The sequence below is a fragment of the Oncorhynchus mykiss genome, chromosome 15 (genome assembly GCF_013265735.2).
Source record: "Oncorhynchus mykiss isolate Arlee chromosome 15, USDA_OmykA_1.1, whole genome shotgun sequence".
Taxonomy (NCBI): domain Eukaryota; kingdom Metazoa; phylum Chordata; class Actinopteri; order Salmoniformes; family Salmonidae; genus Oncorhynchus; species Oncorhynchus mykiss.
This window is the reverse complement of record NC_048579.1, coordinates 55,021,027-55,039,865: the sequence shown is the minus strand read 5'-3', so window position 1 is coordinate 55,039,865 and position 18,839 is coordinate 55,021,027. Positions and strand designations below refer to the sequence as shown.

The following is an 18,839-nucleotide window of genomic DNA, read 5'->3' as shown; positions in this document are numbered from 1 at the left end:
TGACTGACCCTAAGAATTATCACCCTGTTCACAATGTTTGCCTTCGTATCCATGACAATTCTATACGTTGGTTTTTATTTGCATATTTGTCCAAGTGGTGTAGAACTCATACATTTTCTATATCAGATGAGAGGATGTGATAATTTTTCTTTCATTCAAGAGATCAACCTAAATTGGGAAATTATGTTTCACTGGTTTGTATGGAAATTATATAGATTTTTTTTACAACGGCCAAAAACGTGTATAAAATAAAACGAGCATGTAGATTTTACGAAGATTATATGAAGACACTTTCAATACTGCAACACCTACTAGTGTCTGTATACTAGTGATTGTAGTGCCCTTGACAAAAGACTAGTATGAAGACAATTTCATATCCTAACCATTATTGGTGTCGGACAAAAACAACTTATTGCACACACAGAATCATCATAGCCTCGATGAAGCGTCCATATTGTTGTGGTTCAGTCTGGTCTGAGAACAATTCACAGGGCCTCATTTCTGATGGAGGATTGTTGTTATCTGGACATTGGGTTCAGCTTAAGTGTAACATACCAAAGGTCTTTGATAGTCTTGTTGGTGTGGTTACAGTCATTCATTCAGAGAGTTTGACGTAGCTCTTCATATGGTTCCTGACGCTCTCAGCGATCTGCACGTCATCCTTCATCCTGTTGTAATAGTCCAGGAACAGCCCATCTGGGTTGACCAGGTAGATGAGGATGGTGTGGTCCACTATATAGTCCCCGTCCTCATCCTTCGGTCCAGGGCTGGCGTACACCCTGTAGTCCTTCCCCGCCACCTTCACCTCCTCTGGGGTACCCGTCAGGCCGATCAGCCGGGGGTGGAAGTCCTTCACGTACCTCTCCAGGGCCGCCACGTCGTCTCGTTCCGGGTCGACCGTCACAAACAGCGGTTGGACCGCTGGGAGAGATCGGTCCTTGTCCAGAGCGCTGACCACAGCAGATATCTTATCCAGCTCATCGGGGCAGATGTCAGGGCAGTGGGTGAAGCCAAAGTAGAGGAGCACCCAGCTACCCAGGAAGTCTCTCTTGGTCCTGCGGTGCCCCCTGTGGTCGAGGAGGCTGAAGTCTCCCTGGCCCAGGGCCACCTTTTTCAACTGCTCTATACGCTGCATTTGGTGATTTTGCTGCTTCTCCTTACGCACGTACCACCAGGTGCCAAGCAGTCCCCCGCCGAAAAGCAGGGTGACCACCAGCCGCGTTCGCAGCCTGATCTTGGCTGTGGAGGTGTTGGGTCCCTGGGAGAGGGCGACCCTCTGGGTGAAAAGGGGTAGGGAGAAGGGGCCACGGGAACTCCCCAGTGTCTGTTGCGGGTGTGTAAAAGGGCCATATAGCCCGGTCCTATGTTTAGGGGTATGGTGTCCACAGAGGGGTGCCTGTGAGGCGAGCCATGCCCCCTGGGGGTGGTGTGTGGAGCCAGAAGTCTGTTGGACTGTTGAAGACCTCAAGGTGCATCTCAGGAGTCTCCCAGACGTAGCATGGAGGTCACCCCCTATGAAGCCTACAAGTCCCAGCATATTTCCCCCAGCAAACCTAGAGGGGGGGGAATAAAGGGATAAAGGGTCATCACTAGTCACCACAGCCACAAACCCTGTCTATTTCTACAATTTATCTTCTTAAAATGTGAGTGTTAAACCTAACCTAATTATTTTAATGCGTTTTTAAGATATAGCCAATTTTGACTTTGCGGCTGTGGTAACTAGGGGAAAACAGAAAAGTGAGAATGTAAGCAAGCTATGTGTTCCCAAGGCATACCAGCCCATTCAAATAAAATGTTATTGGTCACATACACAGATGGTAATGCGAGTGTAGTGAAATGCGAGTGTAGTGAAATGCTTGTGCTTCTAGTTCCGACAGTGCAGTAATATATAACAAGTAATCTAACAATACCCCAACAACTACCTAAAACAGACAAATCTAATTGGGTTAATGAGAATATGTACTTATTTTTATTTCACCTTTATTTAACCAGGTAGGCTAGTTGAGAACAAGTTCTCATTTGCAACTGCGACCTGGTCAAGATAAAGCATAGCAATTGGACACATACAACAACACAGAGTTACACATGGAATAAACAAAAGATACAGTCAATAATACAGTAGAACAAAAGAAAACAAAAAGTCTATATACAGTGAGTGCAAATGAGGTAAGTTAAGGAAATAAATAGGCCATGGTGGCGAAGTAATTACAATATAGCAATTAAACACTGGAATGGTAGATCGGCAGAAGATGAATGGATACTGGGGTGCAAAGGAGATAAATAAATAAATATCAGTAAGGGGATGAGGTAGGTAGATAGATGGGCTGTTTACAGATAGGCAATTCGTTCCAGTCATGGGCAGCAGAGAACTGGAAGGAAAGACAACCAAAGGAGGAATTGGCTTTGGGGGTGACCAGTGAGATATACCTGCTGGAGCGCGTGCTACGAGTGGGTGCTGGTATGTTGACCAGTGAGCTGAGATAAGGCGGGGCTTTACCTAGCAGAGACTTGTAGATAACCTGTAGCCAGTGGGTTTGGCGACGAGTATGAAGCGAGGGCCAACCAACAAGAGCGTACAGGTCGCAATGGTGGGTAGTGTATGGGGTTTTGGTGACAAAACAGATGGCACTGTGATAGACTGCATCCAGATTGTTGAGTAGAGTTGGAGGCTATTTTATAGATGACATCACCGAGGTCGAGGATCGGTAGGATGGTCAGTTTTACGAGGGTATGTTTGGCAGCATGAGTGAAGGATGCTTTGTTGCGATATAGGAAGCCGATTCTAGATTTAATTTTGGATTGGAGATGCTTAATGTGAGTCTGGAAGGAGAGTTTACAGTCTAACCAGACACCCAGGTATTTGTAGTTGTCCACGTATTCTAAGTCAGAGCCGTCCATAGTAGTGATGCTGGACGGGCAGGCAGGTGTGGGCAGCGATCGATTGAAAAGCATGCATTTAGTTATACTTGCGTTTAAGAGCAGATGGAGGCCACAGAAGGAGCGTTGTATGGCATTGAAGCTCGTCTGGAGGTTAGTTAACACAGTGTAGAAGGAGGGGCCAGTAGTATACAGAATGGTGTCGTCTGCGTAGAGGTGGATCAGAGAATCACCAGCAGCAAGAGCAACATCATTGATGTATACAGAAAAGAGAGTCGGCCCGAGAAATGAACCCTGTGGCACACCCAGAGACAGCCAGAGGTCCGGACAACAGGCCCTCCGATTTGACACACTGAACTCTATCAGAGAAGTAGTTGGTAAACCAGGCGAGGCAATCATTTGAGAAACCAAGGCTGTCGAGTCTGCCAATAAGAATGTTGTGATTGACAGAGTCGAAAGCCTTGGCCAGGTCGATGAATACGGCTGCACAGTAATGTCTCTTATCGATGGCGGTTATGATGTCGTTTAGAACCTTGAGCGTGGCTGAGGTGCACCCATGACCAGCTCTGAAACCAGATTGCATAGCGGAGAAGGTATGGTGGGATTCGAAATGGTCAGTAATCTGTTTGTTAACTAGGCTTTTGAAGACCTTAGAAAGACAGGGTAGGATAGATATAGGTCTGTAGCAGTTTGGGTCTAGAGTGTCACCCCCTTTGAAGAGGGGGATGACCGCGGCAGCTTTCCAATCTTTGGGAATCTCAGACGATACGAAAGAGAGGTTGAACAGGCTAGTAATAGGGGTTGCAACAATTTCGGCAGATCATTTTAGAAAGAGAGGGTCCAAATTGTCTAGCCCGGCTGATTTGTAGGGGTCCAGATTTTGCAGCTTTTTCAGAACATCGGCTATCTGGATTTGGGTAAAGGAGAAATGGTGGGGGCTTTGGCGGGTTGCTGTGGAGGGTGCCGGGCAGTTGACCGGGGTAGGGGTAGCCATGTGGAAAGCATGGCCAGCCGTAGAGAAATGCTTATTGAAATTCTCAATTATAGCGGATTTATCGGTGGTGACAATGTTTCCTAGCCTCAAGGCAGTGGGCAGCTGGGAGGAGGTGCTCTTATTCTCCATGGACTTTACAGTGTCCCAGAACTTTTTTGAGTTAGTACTACAGGATGCAAATTTCTGTTTGAAAAAGCTTGCCTTAGCAGAACGCCACAGGATGTTTTTGTGCTGGTCAAAGGCAGACAGGTCTGACGTGAACCAAGGACTGACTATATCTATTCCTAGTTCTACATTTTTTGAGAGGGGCATGCTTATTTAAGATGGTGAGGAAGGCACTTTTAAAGAATAGCCAGGTAGAAGTATAAGGATGAGCGATGGCCGAGCGGCATAGGCAAGGTGCAGTAGATGGTATAAAATACAGTATATACATGTGATATGAGTAATGTAAGATATGTAAACATTTAATGTGGCATTAATTAAAGTGGCATTGTTTAAAGTGACTAGTGATCCATTTATTAAAGTGTCCAGTGATTGGCTCTCAATGTAGGCAACAGCCTCTCTGAGTTAGCGATTGCTGTTTAGCAGTCGGATGGCCTTGCGATAGAAGCTGTTTCTCAATCTTTCAGTCCCAGCTTTGATGCACCTGTACTGACCTCGCCTTCTGGATGATAGCAGTGTGAACAGGCAGTGGCTCAGGTGGTTGTTGTCCTTGATGATCATTCAATCTAATAACACCACAGGATTTAGCTCTGTAATTGTCCTGGCCCTGTCAAACCATACCACAATCATACTTGTCAAACCATACCACACAGCACTACTACTGTTATATAAGTATTCATACACATAGCTCATATAAACAAAGACATTCCGTCGTAAGAACACATACACCCAGCCACAAGACTGACCCCCTCTATTGGTCGGATGCTCAGGATAAGGCTCTGCTGTGCACCAATGGGGCTTCTGCTCTGGCTAGAGCAAGGCCCGCCTCCAACCCTCCGACCAGTCAAGAAGACCGAAACGACAAGACTCCACCTACTTTATTCTATGTATAAAAATGAATGTAACCGTTGTATAGGCTCTCTTTTTCACCTGGCTCCTTGCCGAGTTATGTGAACTAGGTCCGTGCACGTAAAACGGCGGGACAAGATATCTCTGACTCATTAAAACAGTCTTTTGTTACAACTGAAATCCACTCTGTCCAGCGTCCGTGATTTGGTCTCAACTCTCCAGTATTTAAACACTAACAGAACTTGGTAGCAGAGGATGGTTATTCTTGAATTCGATCTATTATAAGTTAGTGTGAGAGGACGAGACTGATCACGGCTAAAAAATCAGACGGAAGAGTGACTTCCCCAGCCATTCATCTTGCCTCAGGAAATCTGATCGGAGCGCTCTATATAAGGTGAGCAGAGCCCGTTATATCGAAATCTGCATATTGTATTATAGCCTAAACCAAATTTTGATCAGAAAGTACTGGGCGTGAGTATGAATCGGTGCCCAAATTTTTTACATAAGAACCTAAGACATTGATTAAAGATATCTTGTTTTGTAAAAAAAAAATACAAAAAAAAAAATATATATATATATATATATATATATATATATTCTTATTAATGGGCCTATACTCAGTTATTTTAATAGGAATGTGTGAATTGTGATTGACCAATGTGTTAAATTCCTCCAGGGACCCTATTTGTTCTGAAATCTGCATAGAAAACTGTCCTAATTATATATGTATTGGGTTGTGTATAGAGGTGACGTTAAATAGTGGCTGTGTTTTAACACGTAAAGGACACGATTATGGATGTTGGAAATTCAATGAGAATTTCATACGAATGAATGAATGATAGATGAACCGAATCTGCAAGTAAAAATGTCCTATTTTGATACGTTCTGTACTATCGAATAAGGTCTTGTGGAGGTGTGGTTATAGTTGAATTATAGATGAACCGAATCTGCAAGTAAAAATGTCCTATTTTGATACGTTCTGTACCATCGAATAAGGTCTTGTGGAGGTGTGGTTATAGTTGAATGATAGATGAACCGGATCTGCAAGTAAAATCTCCTGTTGATACATATAACATCGAATAGGTCTTGTGGAGGTGTGGTTGGATTGAATGAATCTGCATGAAAAATGCCCTATTAAAAAAGCTGTGTATTATTTAATAGGTTTTGTAAGAGGTGTAGTCGAGTAGATACAGGATATGCAAGTTTGGCGTTCCACAAGACAGAGATCGGGAATGAGGTGGCTATTGCACATCAAACAATAAACATAATATGAACCAGAGTTGACATTCCATGATTTGGAGATGGGGGAAATTAAATTGAAAGAAACGTTTGTCGCGGAGTAGGTTGGGATACGTAACTGGGCTATTAGGCACACGTGCTGATAGACAAAGCCACCTTAGTATCGAATGGCCGTGCAACTTTGATTGACAGCAGCCGGGCTGGAATACTGATTTTCGCTTTTTTCATTCCTGTTGATATTGCCTAAAGTTTAAAATTATTCTGACAATTGCTATAGAATCGCTGGAATTTACTGATATAAGTTCATAAAGGAACTTACTGAATTGTTTCTAGAAAGTATTTAAATAAGCCGCCGAGCTTAGTACAGACTTTGTTTGACAGACGCTAAAAGCTACACACTGATTTTTGGGTTTTTCTATTCTATCCATATTTCCTAAAGATATAGAATTATTCTGACAATTGCTATAGAATCGCTCAAATTTACTGATATAAGTTCATAAAGGAATTTACTGAATTGTTTACAGAAAGTATTTAAATAATTCACTGAACAACTCTTAGTTGTCTAGAAATTCTATCTATATTTCCTAAAGAGCTAGAATTACTCTGAAAATTGTTATAGAACCGCATATATTCACTGATATATTGTTCCAAAAGGAAATCGCCGAATCATTTCTAGAAAATACCTAAACGAATCGCTGAACAAATTAAAATAAAATACCGGAGAAACAGACACGTGGCGGGCGTCACATACTGATAACCCCCTTTGTATGCGAGGGTGGGGGTGGAAGAGATAAGCCACAGCCAGTACAGCAGTACATCCCTGGTCTCGACCAGGGACGGGCTAAGCATAAAACGATAGAAATAAACACCACATAGTAAGGATTGAATATACCTAAAATAACGCATTATACACATTATCAGACGAACTAGATAAAATGTCTGCAGCCACCACGCCCAAACTAAAATTCAATGAATATTTAGATCAGAGTATGATTGATAGAGCGGGAGGTAAAGAACAGTATGGGAAAGTGGAGAAAGTGTGGAAAGGATTACGGATAAGATGGACACAAGCAGGTTATTTTAGCGGAGGACCACCTACAGGGGGGAAACTCCAAGATATGCAGACAGAATTAGAGGACGCAGTAGAGCATGCAAAAGCGAGTGAGGCGGAGAGAAACAAGATACACAGGTTAAAAAAAGTAGGTACAAGAGAGAGAGAGAGAGCGGAGGGGGAGCTCAAGATAGGTACATGGGCCATACAGGAGAGTAGGAGGGTGCTACCCAAAAACACACCAGACATGATGTGCATGGCTATTGTGGCGTCGGGGGATGTTAAAGCTCCGCCTGAGAACTTGCCCACGGCTCCCCCTGTGGCCGTTTCTCCCTCACTATATCCACAATTGACAATGGAGGCAGTTCAGCCCCCACCATACTCAAAGGGACAAAATCACCGGAGCCCGTCACACAACCCATTCCTGCCCAGGGCACCTCCCACAATACAGGCTCCAGTTCTGAGAATAGACCAAGGGGAGTTAAAAGGGGAAATTACCCTGGGGATAACGGCTGGCCATATGGTATGTGAACAGTTCGAAACTGGGATTCCAGGAGCAGGAGACCTCCCCCAGGAACGGAGGCCGCAATGCTCCTCTGTGAACTCTCTCACCTCTGAAACCAGAGGACACCTACAAACAAGATTAGATTCAAACCACTTCTATCAGACGGATAGGGAGGACTGTCATCAGAACATGGATATCGAAAACGAAGAAGAAATTGACATGGTGCTCACCCCAGCTCCGATGGGAGCTCCAAACGTGACTAAGATGCAGGAGCTGCTGAAATCATCAATAGCTCGAGCTAAGGAACTCAGGGAGCTAATAGCTAACCAAGATAACAACAGAGAGGGAGCCTACCGTGTGGAAGGCATAATGAGAGGAACAGTAACCAAAGTTACCGAATCAATGGGGTCCGAAACACTCCGTCGGTCCTCCAGAATTGCTGATAGAAGAGAGCGAGAGCAGGAGATGGCAGGACAGTACCCCCTGCGACCGACACCAGGTGATGCACACACTGGAGTACCAGCCCTGGAAAATGACTGATTTAACAACACTGATGGGACAGATGCCTAGCCTACATGGAGGAGCTTCAGCGTGGCTACTTCAACTGCAGACACTTACGTCAGGCCTGCAACTCTGCCTAGGAGACATGAAAGCACTTCTAGCAAGAGCCACCGACCACGGAACCATGGAGGCCCTCATGACAGCAGCTGACCTTGGATGGCGGGACCCAACACTGCCCATAGACCACTTCCGTACCAGATTATGGGAAGTTCTACGGAGAGCATACCCTACAAAAAGAAACCATGCCACCTTATCCTCCTTCACAATCAACCCAGGTGAGCAACCTGCAGCATACCTGGACAGGGCTAAGACCACATGGAGATCGGTCCACGAAGAACCATTCGATCACACTGATACCACACTCAGCATGTGGAAGGAAATGGTGGTCAACGGGTGTCCTGGAGATGTTAAAACCAAACTCAGAGGAACGGTAGGGTTGATTGCACTTCCTCTGACCCAATTCAATACGCATGTGCACCACCATGTGACCCAGCACAACAAGGAAAGAGGGGGTGCTGAGAGCCAGGTGCAGTCGCTCCAGGTACAACTCCTGAAACTCCAATTGAAGGAAGCACAACAAGGAGAAAAACCTAAGAAACAGATGATGGCGGAAGAAACGAAGGAGCCGGGAACCAAAACAGACATCTCCCAAATAGTGGCCCAGACTGTCTCTCAGATGATCCAACAGCAGGCAGCCTCACTCACGGCCACTAGGGGAGCCCAACCACCCCAATACCCTCCCCCACAGCAGTATATCCTGCAACAACAACACCCAGTATGGGCTCGACGGGGTCCCTACACTGGACAACACAGAGGGGGAAACTACCAGTGTTTTAACTGCGGAATTCCCTGTCATTTTGCCAGAGATTGCATGAAACCACTCTCCCCGCAGCAACAGCAATGGAGAGCAAGAGGAAGTGGGGGAAACCCACCTCTGCAACATCAGCAACCAGGACCCACACCCATGCATCAGCAACAGCCAGCATACAACCACCCAGAATCTAGCCACATGCAGCAGGAGCAGCAAGATTACAACCAACCCTCCCACTTCAACACCTGATCACCCAGTAAGAATGATGAGGATGCCACTCCTGCCGATGACCACACTGTCTGAAGCCCAATAAGTGTACTGGCTAAAATGCCTACCCACAGGGCCTGCCACCCCTCACATCCAGTTTAAGTTCAACCAACTGAAAGCTCAAATCTACACTCTGCACCCATATAAGACTCCCCAAGCTGAGATCCATTGCACACTCAATGCAACAGAAACTGATGACTGCCTCTACACTGCAGACTGGGACGAAGACATGATGCACCTGACCCCACCTATCAGGTGTTGTACCATTGGGTGTGGCCCAGAGGGGGTGGCAGCACCGGTCATCCTACGATCAAGGAACCTCCATGCACCCCTGGCCTGGACGACTGAAGCATCAACAGCCATAGCACTCCTGAAAACAGATCTATCAGCGGCAGCAGCTCTGACTGCACCTGACTACAAGAACAAGTTCCATTTGGATGTTTCTGAAAGGGAAGGATTCACCTCATCCGTCCTATTCCTTAAACAAGAGGGGGAGAGAAGGGTCTTGATGTACTACTCTTCAAACTTGACCACATTGAGGTAGGACAGTCAACATGCTCCAGATACGTTGCTGCAGTAGCAAAAGCTATTGAAAAAACAGCTCACCTCGTGATGTCACCCTTCAAATCAGCCATCATCCCTCAACCAGCATCGGCCAAATTAGCTGAAATCATCGGATTGACGCAGGTCCTCATCAGAGGAAAAGGAAAGACTGAATATCTATACAGACTCAGCCCATGCCCATGAAGCAGGCCACACTGATGGACCCAGAACTTTTATGAGAAACATATGGCCCCACACACGAAGGCAAACTAAAGACCCTCCAAAAAGGCCTCGCACATCTGGTGGCACCCTCACATAAATAATATGACTGACTTATTTTATGACGATGATTTATTTTGTGACGAATGCAATGGTTGTGACAGACACAACCCAAAGAAACCATATCGAACACCAATGGGCTCATACTTAATACCTAATGCATGTTTTCAGGATATTAGTATAGACTACACCGACATGGGCCCCGAAAATTTATCTAAAGGCAAACTCTATCTCCTAGTCATAGTAGATAGGTTCTCCAAATGGGTAGAGGCAATACTAACAAAAGGGGAGGATGCTAGGTCAGTCTTTGAGTGGCTACAAACCAAACTAATACCCAGGTATGGCATCCCAAGACAAATCAAATTTGACAAATGGCTTACATTTAACAAACACCTGAGACAGGTGGAAGATTTGGCATAACCCACAGATTTGGATCTGTGTACAGGCCCCAATCCCAAAATCTGGTGGAACGTCAAACCAAAAGCAAAAGCTAAGATAGCTAAAGTATGTGCCTCATGGGATAATGACTGGTAGAGTCATGCATGGTCCACCAAGGGAGGGAGGTCATATGCCCGCCCTTGATGTACAACAAATTGTAATGTCTAATTATGTGAAAAAACTGACGGTTCTCTCTGCAGCACTCTCTACCCAGGTTCACAAGGTCCAGGAGGGGGAGCTGCCGGGGGACACGCCACTACTGAAGGTAAAGGTTGGTGATGGGGTGAGGGTTACAGTCCACAAGAGAAAGTGGCTGGAACCCAGGTGGACTGGACCGTACGAAGTGAAGGAGGTTACTTCACACTCAGTCCAGGTCAAAGGTAAATCAGGCACACCTTGGCACCGCCTTACACATTGCACCCCAGCCCCAATTCCTTCTAGAACACTGACTGAAGTCAGAGCTGATTTGAGCGGCCTAAATTCGATTCCAAATGAAGACACTCCTTCCTCAGGTGATGCGGCATCAAACTCCGCCTCCCCTGAGAAGGGAACCTCGCCCAGTTAGAGGGAAATTTCTCCCTCTCTGGGTGAGGCTGGGGATATCTGGTCCCTTATTTGTGATATTCCTACTGATATTTGGAGTAACCCTAGGACTTTCACATGGTTAATTGAACAACTATTTCACCCTGCCACATCACGTACACCAACCCCTACACATGTCCCTAACTCCTTTCCTGATATCACTCCCTCCAATCACCCGTCCCAGACGTAGCACTACACCTACAGACCCACCATGCAAACCAGACAAGGTTAGGAGCACCACCTTATGTATACCCACGATTGCAACCGCCACCTTTCTGCTATAGTTTTAATAGACGTGAAGAGAGGGATTTGTTATATAAGTATTCACACATTGCTCATATAAACAAAGACATTCCGTCGTAAGAACACATACACCCAGCCACAAGACTGACCCCCTCTATTGGTCGGATGCTCAGGATAAGGCTCTGCTGTGCACCAATGGGGCTTCTGCTCTGGCTAGAGCAAGGCCCGCCTCCAACCCTCCGACCAGTCAAGAAGACCGAAACGACAAGACTCCACCTACTTTATTCTATGTATAAAAATGAACGTAACCGTTGTATAGGCTCTCTTTTTCACCTGGCTCCTTGCCGAGTTATGTGAACTAGGTCCGTGCACGTAAAACGGCGGGACAAGATATCTCTGACTCATTAAAACTGTCTTTTGTTACAACTGAAATCCACTCTGTCCAGCGTCCGTGATTTGGTCTCAACTCTCCAGTATTTAAACACTAACACTACCAAGACAGTATAGGTTTAGAAACTGACTAGTAGGCGACTCAAGCTAAACTGCACCAGTCCAGCTTGAATGGCTGGCTATCTGGCTAAGCCTAAAACCTACCTGCTTTAGATGCAGACGTTTTTATGAGTAATGACAGAACTCTTTAAAAGTAGTCATGCTTTCATTCAACATGCAGGTTATCTTATACTATCCCATTATGATGGCAAAATTGATAACATAGCTAGGCTAGCTACCTCAACTTCCTGGCTGGTCGACCTTTAAATGCACACACTGCTCATGTGATACTGATGTTACATGTCCTGGTCTTTTCAGATATGTTTTTTCGACAATACCGATATGTAATAAATAAACAAAACAAAAACGACTATTGTGAACAATACAACAATTGGTAAATGTGTTTGACAAAATTGTGTTGTTACAAAAGAGTTAGATTTTTTTTTTACATTTTGAAGTGACATCGGCAGATTCGTGTATATCTCTGTTTCTGTCATAGACGTTCCAGTAGGTGGTGCTGTTGTCTCCTACATGCTGCAGAGTTCACCAGAGTTCAAATGTACATGAATTCTTTCAGTTTATCTTCTTTCTTTCACGTGTAGGTAATTTGTTGGTGCTGGATATCCAATGATTTCATCGGACATGTCCACATGGTTAGATACTTCCATGGTTAAAGAGATCATCGGAATAGGGCAACAGGTAAACAAATACAAAAATAGAGATAAAAAAATAAACGTAGGCTCTGAAAAGGTAGGCTCCATTCTATTTATCTTACAACCTGCTACCTCTCACCAATCCTGCTCCATTATGCGTCTGAGAATGAAGGCCGACACAGCAATTTGTGTTTAGAGTAAATACATCCCAATCAATGAACGACAGAATGATTTTTTCCCCCTTATCCGACCACAGATGATATATTTGATCTCTATGTACTGGTGTAGCTTGTGATTTTGATGAGGAAATCATTGATTCACTTGAGCTCACTTCCAGACAGTGTTTTTCCATGCTTATAGTAGTGGTGTGTTTTTATACCATGGTGTGTGCGTGTACATTTGTGCGTGCGCCACTGGATGAGTCATATCATATATACTGTCCATAATGTCAATACACACCATCATTTACATATATAGGTATTACTGCACTGTTAGAGTCACTAATATCAGCTCTGGCCCATATTCCCTTCCTCCCTCCCTCCCTCCCTCTCTCTCTCTCTCTCTCTCTCTCTCTCTCTCTCCCCTCTCTCTCTCCCCCCTCTCTCCCCCCCCTCTCTCTCCCCCTCTCTCTCTCTCTCTCACCCCCTCTCTCTCTTCTCTCTCTCTCTTTTCATCTTATTCACTGGAGTTGTAATCTATGACTACGGCTGTTTTTCATCTCTTTCTTTTCCTCTGTCTCTTTCTCATGGGATATGTTTGCCTTTCAAATTAAAAACAAATTTAGATAATTTTACCGATGTAGTTGTGGTGCATGTAGTGCATAATACAATGTAGGCCTTCTGGTAAGATGCATTGTGTTGTTCTACAGTAATAAGTGCAAATGTAAATGCCCCCAAGCAGTACCCAGGCTATAATAACTAGATTATGTAAATTGAGTCTGAGTCTGCTGATGAATTAAAACTAGTGTGGTAGAGTTAATTTGAGTCAAGCAAAGCTGGGTTGTGTAGTCTCTCTAATGTTTAGTGTTTTGATACTAAGATTTTAGGTAATTACTGGGCTTATGTTAGCGATTTGTTATGAAGCCATTTCTTGTTATAAGAGGCATTATGTGGTATAGCTGTAATGCAATGAATGTGGTGATTATTTTGCTGCACTGTTATTAGTGTGCTGGTTTAAATGTTTAAATGTTAATGTTATTCAGGCCGCTCTGCCTTGGTCTCCGGGGCGGAAATTCACACACTAATGAGCCCTGTCAGATCCAGAACTATGATTAGAGGAAATCAAATCAATGAAAAAAAGCAGCCCAGCACCCCACTATAGATGAGACAAACCACAGCCGTGAGGACCAGTGTTAGCCCAGACCAAAAACAATGTGTGTGTGTGTATATCTGCTGTCTCCTAGCCAAAGGTGAAAACAGCCTAGATAAATCCCTTCATCCTAATACCCTGCCCACCCATGTCCCTCCCACTACAGCTCTGCACTCAACAGACATCTCTTATCTAACTGTCTCTGGTTGTTTTCAATGGCTCAGATCATTTACATGTCATGTAAAGGGATATTATGGTGCTTTGGAGACCTTTGGTGACATTCACGGGAAAAATTTACCTCTTAATGTCCTGTGAGCTCACCATAAGGAAACACGGTGCGTGGCAGTAGTCTATATAAACACAAATGGAATAGTCTGTTCTGTTATAGTTTGGAAAATGAAGTCAGATCTGGCTTTTAGAAGTCAATTTAGGTGCTAGTGTGTGGGTTCGGTATTGTGCGCATGTGTGTGTGTGTGCTGTGCGTGGGTGCATGTATGTGTGTGTGTGCGTGCTGTGCGTGGGTGCATGTGTGTGTGTGCGTGCGTGTGTGTGTGTGTGTGTGTGTGTGTGTGTGTGTGTGTGTTCTGGCCATGCTGTGTTGACAGTAATAGGCAGGCTCCCTATTCCAAACCACTGTGGTCACTGAGGAACAAGAACAGTAATTAAATCTCTCTTCCTCTTCAATCTCTCAATCTCTCTCTCCCTCTCTCTGTCAACACTATCCCTCACTCAACCACCTCACGTCTCTCTCACTTTCTCTCTCCTTCTCTCTTTCTGTCAGTGACTACTCCTTGCCACCCCATGTTTTCTTCTTCGTTCTTCATTGACACTCATTCGTTCTTCTCTCTCTCTCTCTCTGTGTAAAACACATATGTTTCTCCCTCTCTATGGTTTCCATGTTTAATTAATATGCTGAGCAGACAACAGGGCTGCAGTATCCAGGTCATTTCACAGTCTGTGTCGCACTCCCTTTGTGCTAAACTTGCTAACCATATTAGCCTATTGCCCACTTAGGCCCATCATCAAATGTTTGAGGAATGTTTTATTTGATCGCACACAAATTGTATTGGTCACATACACATGGTTAGCAGATGTTGTTGCGAGTGTAGTGAAATGCTTATCCGACAGTGCAGGAGTATCTAACAGGTAATATCTAACAATTCCACAACAGGCGCATATTAATAGTATGTGCATGCTTTTGGGAGAAAATATCAGGCAGACACTCAAGAGTTAAACAACAAGTAACTCATATTTAGCTCTAAATTAAACTAATTTTAAAATATCTAATTCAAAGTCATTTCAGTGCCTTGGGTGCACCATGCTGTAGGCTGAGTGCTCAACTCTGCTACTGTTGCAGCCGGAGGAAACCTGAAGTTCGTCCCGACCCTCCCTGCTCCTCTTACGGGACTTGGACAGCTGGGAGCAGAGGTCCTGCTGGTTCTCTCCATGTGGCTCTGGTGGGAGTGGTGGGTGTGAGGGTCACGGCTCTGGTAGGAGTGGTGGGTGTGAGGGTCACGGTTCTGGTAGGAGTGGTGGGTGTGACGGTCACGGTTCTGGTAGGAGTGGTGGGTGTGAGGGTCACGGTTCTGGTAGGAGTGGTAGGTGTGAGGGTCACGGCTCTGGTAGGAGTGGTAGGTGTGAGGGTCACGGCTCTGGTAGGAGTGGTGGGTGTGAGGGTCACGGCTCTGGTAGGAGTGGTGGGTGTGAGGGTCACGGTTCTGGTAGGAGTGGTGGGTGTGACGGTCACGGCTCTGGTAGGAGTGGTGGGTGTGACGGTCACGGTTCTGGTAGGAGTGGTGGGTGTGAGGGTCACGGTTCTGGTAGGAGTGGTGGGTGTGACGGTCACGGCTCTGGTAGGAGTGGTGGGTGTGACGGTCACGGCTCTGGTAGGAGTGGTGGGTGTGAGGGTCACGGTTCTGGTAGGAGTGGTGGGTGTGACGGTCACGGTTCTGGTAGGAGTGGTGGGTGTGAGGGTCACGGCTCTGGTAGGAGTGGTGGGTGTGAGGGTCACGGTTCTGGTAGGAGTGGTGGGTGTGAGGGTCACGGCTCTGGTAGGAGTGGTGGGTGTGACGGTCACGGCTCTGGTAGGAGTGGTGGGTGTGACGGTCACGGTTCTGGTAGGAGTGGTGGGTGTGAGGGTCACGGCTCTGGTAGGAGTGGTGGGTGTGAGGGTCACGGTTCTGGTAGGAGTGGTGGGTGTGAGGGTCACGGCTCTGGTAGGAGTGGTGGGTGTGAGGGTCACGGTTCTAGCAGGAGTGGTGGGTGTGAGGGTCACGGTTCTGGTGGCTGTGTCTCTCGCCAGAGAAGCCAGGCCGCATCACCTCTCTCTCCCTATGCCTCTCAACATGGCTGGACCTGGAGTAGCAGCTGTAGGGGTCAGGGTGCCTCTCCTTTCTCCAGATCCAGATGTGGCCAGGTTTGCTGCTTCTCTCTCTGGGGGAAGAGGAGGAGGCAGAAAAGGGGACACTGACATTCTGCAGGGCCTCCATGTTATTTTTTTATTTTATTTTACCTTTATTTAACCAGGCAAGTCAGTTAAGAACAAATTCTTATTTTCAATGACGGCCTGGGAACAGTGGGTTAACTGCCTGTTCAGGGGCAGAACGACAGATTTGTACCTTGTCAGCTCGGGGGTTTGAACTCGCAACCTTCCGGTTACTAGTCCAACGCTCTAACCACTAGGCTACCCTGCCGCCCCATGCTCCCACATGTCCACTAGCACGTATGACTAGATGTCCTTCAGCTCCAGGCAGTCTTTGGCAGACTGGTCCCTTGGTCTGGAGAGGACGGAGGGAGGACATCCAGGCTTCAGGCACCTCCCCACACCTGAAGGCCCAGATGACCTCTTGTTCTTCACAACGTGAACAGCTGAGTGCAGCAAGCCAGGGTGAAGCGGGATGTTTTATGTATTTTCAAAATAAGACAGACTAAAACTATTAGGTGAAACCTATTTTCTATTTTGACTTCCATTTTTTACAAACAAACTTGACTTTTTAAAGTAAAAAAGCCTTACCTAGCTCGCCCAGCATTTTCTGGATCCTAGCCAAACGCTGGGAAGATTTCTTAAGAGACATTGTAGTACTTACCTGTGTTTACCTTATGAGGGCAGTTTGTGTTATGAAGTTTAGGGTGTGTTTCTTGGTGAAAAAGCGCATTTGAGTGTTCTGTTTCCCGGGATATACACTGTCAAAATTCTAGAATATCACAGGACTTTATTTATGTTGTCATCACCACGATTATGATGCCTTACTCTACGGCAGGTATCAGGTAGCCTAGCAGATAGAAGCATTGGGCCAGTAACCAGAAGGTCACTGGTTCAAATCCCTGACTAGGTGAAAAAACTGTTGACGTGCCCTTTAGCAAGGCACTTAACTCTAATTGCTCCAGGGTTGCTGTCAATAATGGCTGGTCCCTGTCTCTGACCCCACTCTCTGAGGGTGTCTCAGGAGGAGGAGGGATATGCACAAAAAAATGTGCACTTGTGTACATGTGTGAAATAGGAGAACTATTGTCAGTATTAGGCTTAGGCCTATAATGAAGTTAAGTTGTTTGTGCTTTCAAATAATATTCCTTTTGTGTTACAACTTTGAGTTACACAATGGACATTTGTGCTAATGCAGTGTAGCCTATAGGACAGGGATCTGTAAAAAGTGTGTGTAGTTTGGTTTGTGTTGACTCTCTTACCCTCAGTAAGGAGAGTGAGCTAATACTCTTTGGGGGGACATGGGAAGGGAACACCACTCTCTAGCCACACGCACGCACCCACGCACGCACACACACGCACATATTTGGTAAAACATTCTATGAAGTACACATTCTATAACAAGATTTAGAATATGTTATGACACTAACTATAAGAGTCCATAATTCTCCATTCTCATAAGGGGTTACATTAGGGCTCCAGAGTGGCGCAGTGGTCTAAGGCACCGCATTTCAGTTCTAGAGGCGTCACTACAGACCCTGGTTCGATTCCAGGCTGTATCACAACCGGCCGTGATTGGGAGTCCCATAGGGGGGCGCACAACTGGCCAAGCGTCGTCCGGGTTAGGGTTTGGCCGGGGTAGGCCATCATTGTGAATAAGAATTTGTTCTTAACTGATCAAATAAAGGCAGGGGTGTGTGCTCAGTCCCATCCATCCTGTACTCCCTGTTCACTCATGACTGCATGGCCAGGCACGACTCCAACACCATCATTAAGTTTGCCGATGACACAACAGTGGTAGGCCTGATCACCGACAACGCCGAGACAGCCTATAGGGAGGTCAGGTGACCTGGCCGTGTGGTGCCAGGACAACAACCTCTCCCTCAAGAGAGATAAAGATAAATGAGATGATTGTGGACTACAGGAAAAGGAGGACCGAGCACGCCCCCATTCTCATCAATAGGGCTGTAGTGGAGCAGGTTGAGAGCTTAAAGTTCCTTGGTGTCCACATCACCAACAAACGAACATGGTCCAAACACACCAAGACAGTCGTGAAGAGGGCATATACAACACCTATTCCCCCTCAGGAGACTGAAAAGATTTGGCATGATCCTCAAAAGGTTCAACAGCTGCACCATCGAGAGCATCACCGCCTAGTATGGCAACGGCTCAGCCTCCGACCGCAAGGCACTACAGAGGGTAGTGCGTACAGCCCAGTACATCACTGGGGCCAAGCTTCCTACCATCCAGGACCTCTATACCACGCGGTGTCAGAGGAAGGCCCTAAAAATTGTCAGACTAGCCACCCTAGTCATAGACTGTTCTCTCTGCAACCGCATGGCAAGCAAAGTCAAGATCCAAGAGGCTTCTAACCAGCTTCTACTCCCAAGCCACAAGACTCCTGAACATCTAATCAAATGGCTACCCAGACTATTTGCATTCCCCCCCACCCCCTCTTTTACACTGCTGCTACTCTCTGTTATTATCTATGCATAGTCACTTTAATAACTCTACCAACATGTACATATTACCTCAATTACCTCGACTAACCGGTCCCCCTGCACAT

The 18,839-nt window shown here is 45.9% G+C and overlaps 2 protein-coding genes across 4 annotated transcripts; both read right to left on the bottom strand.

The window, feature by feature from the left end:
- Window positions 1-56: 56 nt before the first annotated feature.
- On the bottom strand, window positions 57-12,195 carry LOC110490334 (protein SCO2 homolog, mitochondrial). 3 transcript variants are annotated; one of them, XM_021563662.2, is made up of 3 exons: window positions 11,896-12,195; window positions 4,528-4,695; window positions 57-1,553 (listed from the first exon to the last, which is right to left on the bottom strand). In XM_021563662.2, exon 3 carries the CDS (start codon window positions 1,535-1,537, stop codon window positions 596-598), a length of 942 nt encoding a protein of 313 aa, XP_021419337.2. In that variant the 5' UTR covers window positions 1,538-1,553; window positions 4,528-4,695; window positions 11,896-12,195; the 3' UTR covers window positions 57-595. The 3 variants fall into 3 exon arrangements, with proteins under 3 accessions (XP_021419337.2, XP_021419338.2, XP_021419339.2); XM_021563663.2 differs by having other exon boundaries at window positions 4,528-4,640; window positions 11,996-12,195; XM_021563664.2 differs by lacking the exon at window positions 4,528-4,695 and having other exon boundaries at window positions 11,996-12,195.
- Window positions 8,949-16,340, bottom strand: LOC118938895 (histidine-rich glycoprotein-like). The gene is made up of 3 exons (XM_036945549.1): window positions 16,323-16,340; window positions 15,255-16,097; window positions 8,949-9,038 (listed from the first exon to the last, which is right to left on the bottom strand). Exons 1-3 carry the CDS (start codon window positions 16,338-16,340, stop codon window positions 8,949-8,951), a joined length of 951 nt encoding a protein of 316 aa, XP_036801444.1.
- Between the last annotated feature and the right edge of the window lie 2,499 nt (window positions 16,341-18,839).

What these genes read in the sequence shown, in the direction of transcription:
- LOC118938895 (XM_036945549.1), bottom strand. An exon ending in CTCCCAGCTGTCCAAGTCCC is followed by an intron (nt 9,039 to 15,254) that starts GTAAGAGGAGCA and finishes TGTGTTGTCCAG; the next exon opens with TGTAGGGACCCCGTCGAGCC.
- LOC110490334 (XM_021563662.2), bottom strand. Translation starts at nt 1,537, where the DNA reads ATGCTGGGACTTGTAGGCTTCATAGGGGGTGACCTCCATGCTACGTCT.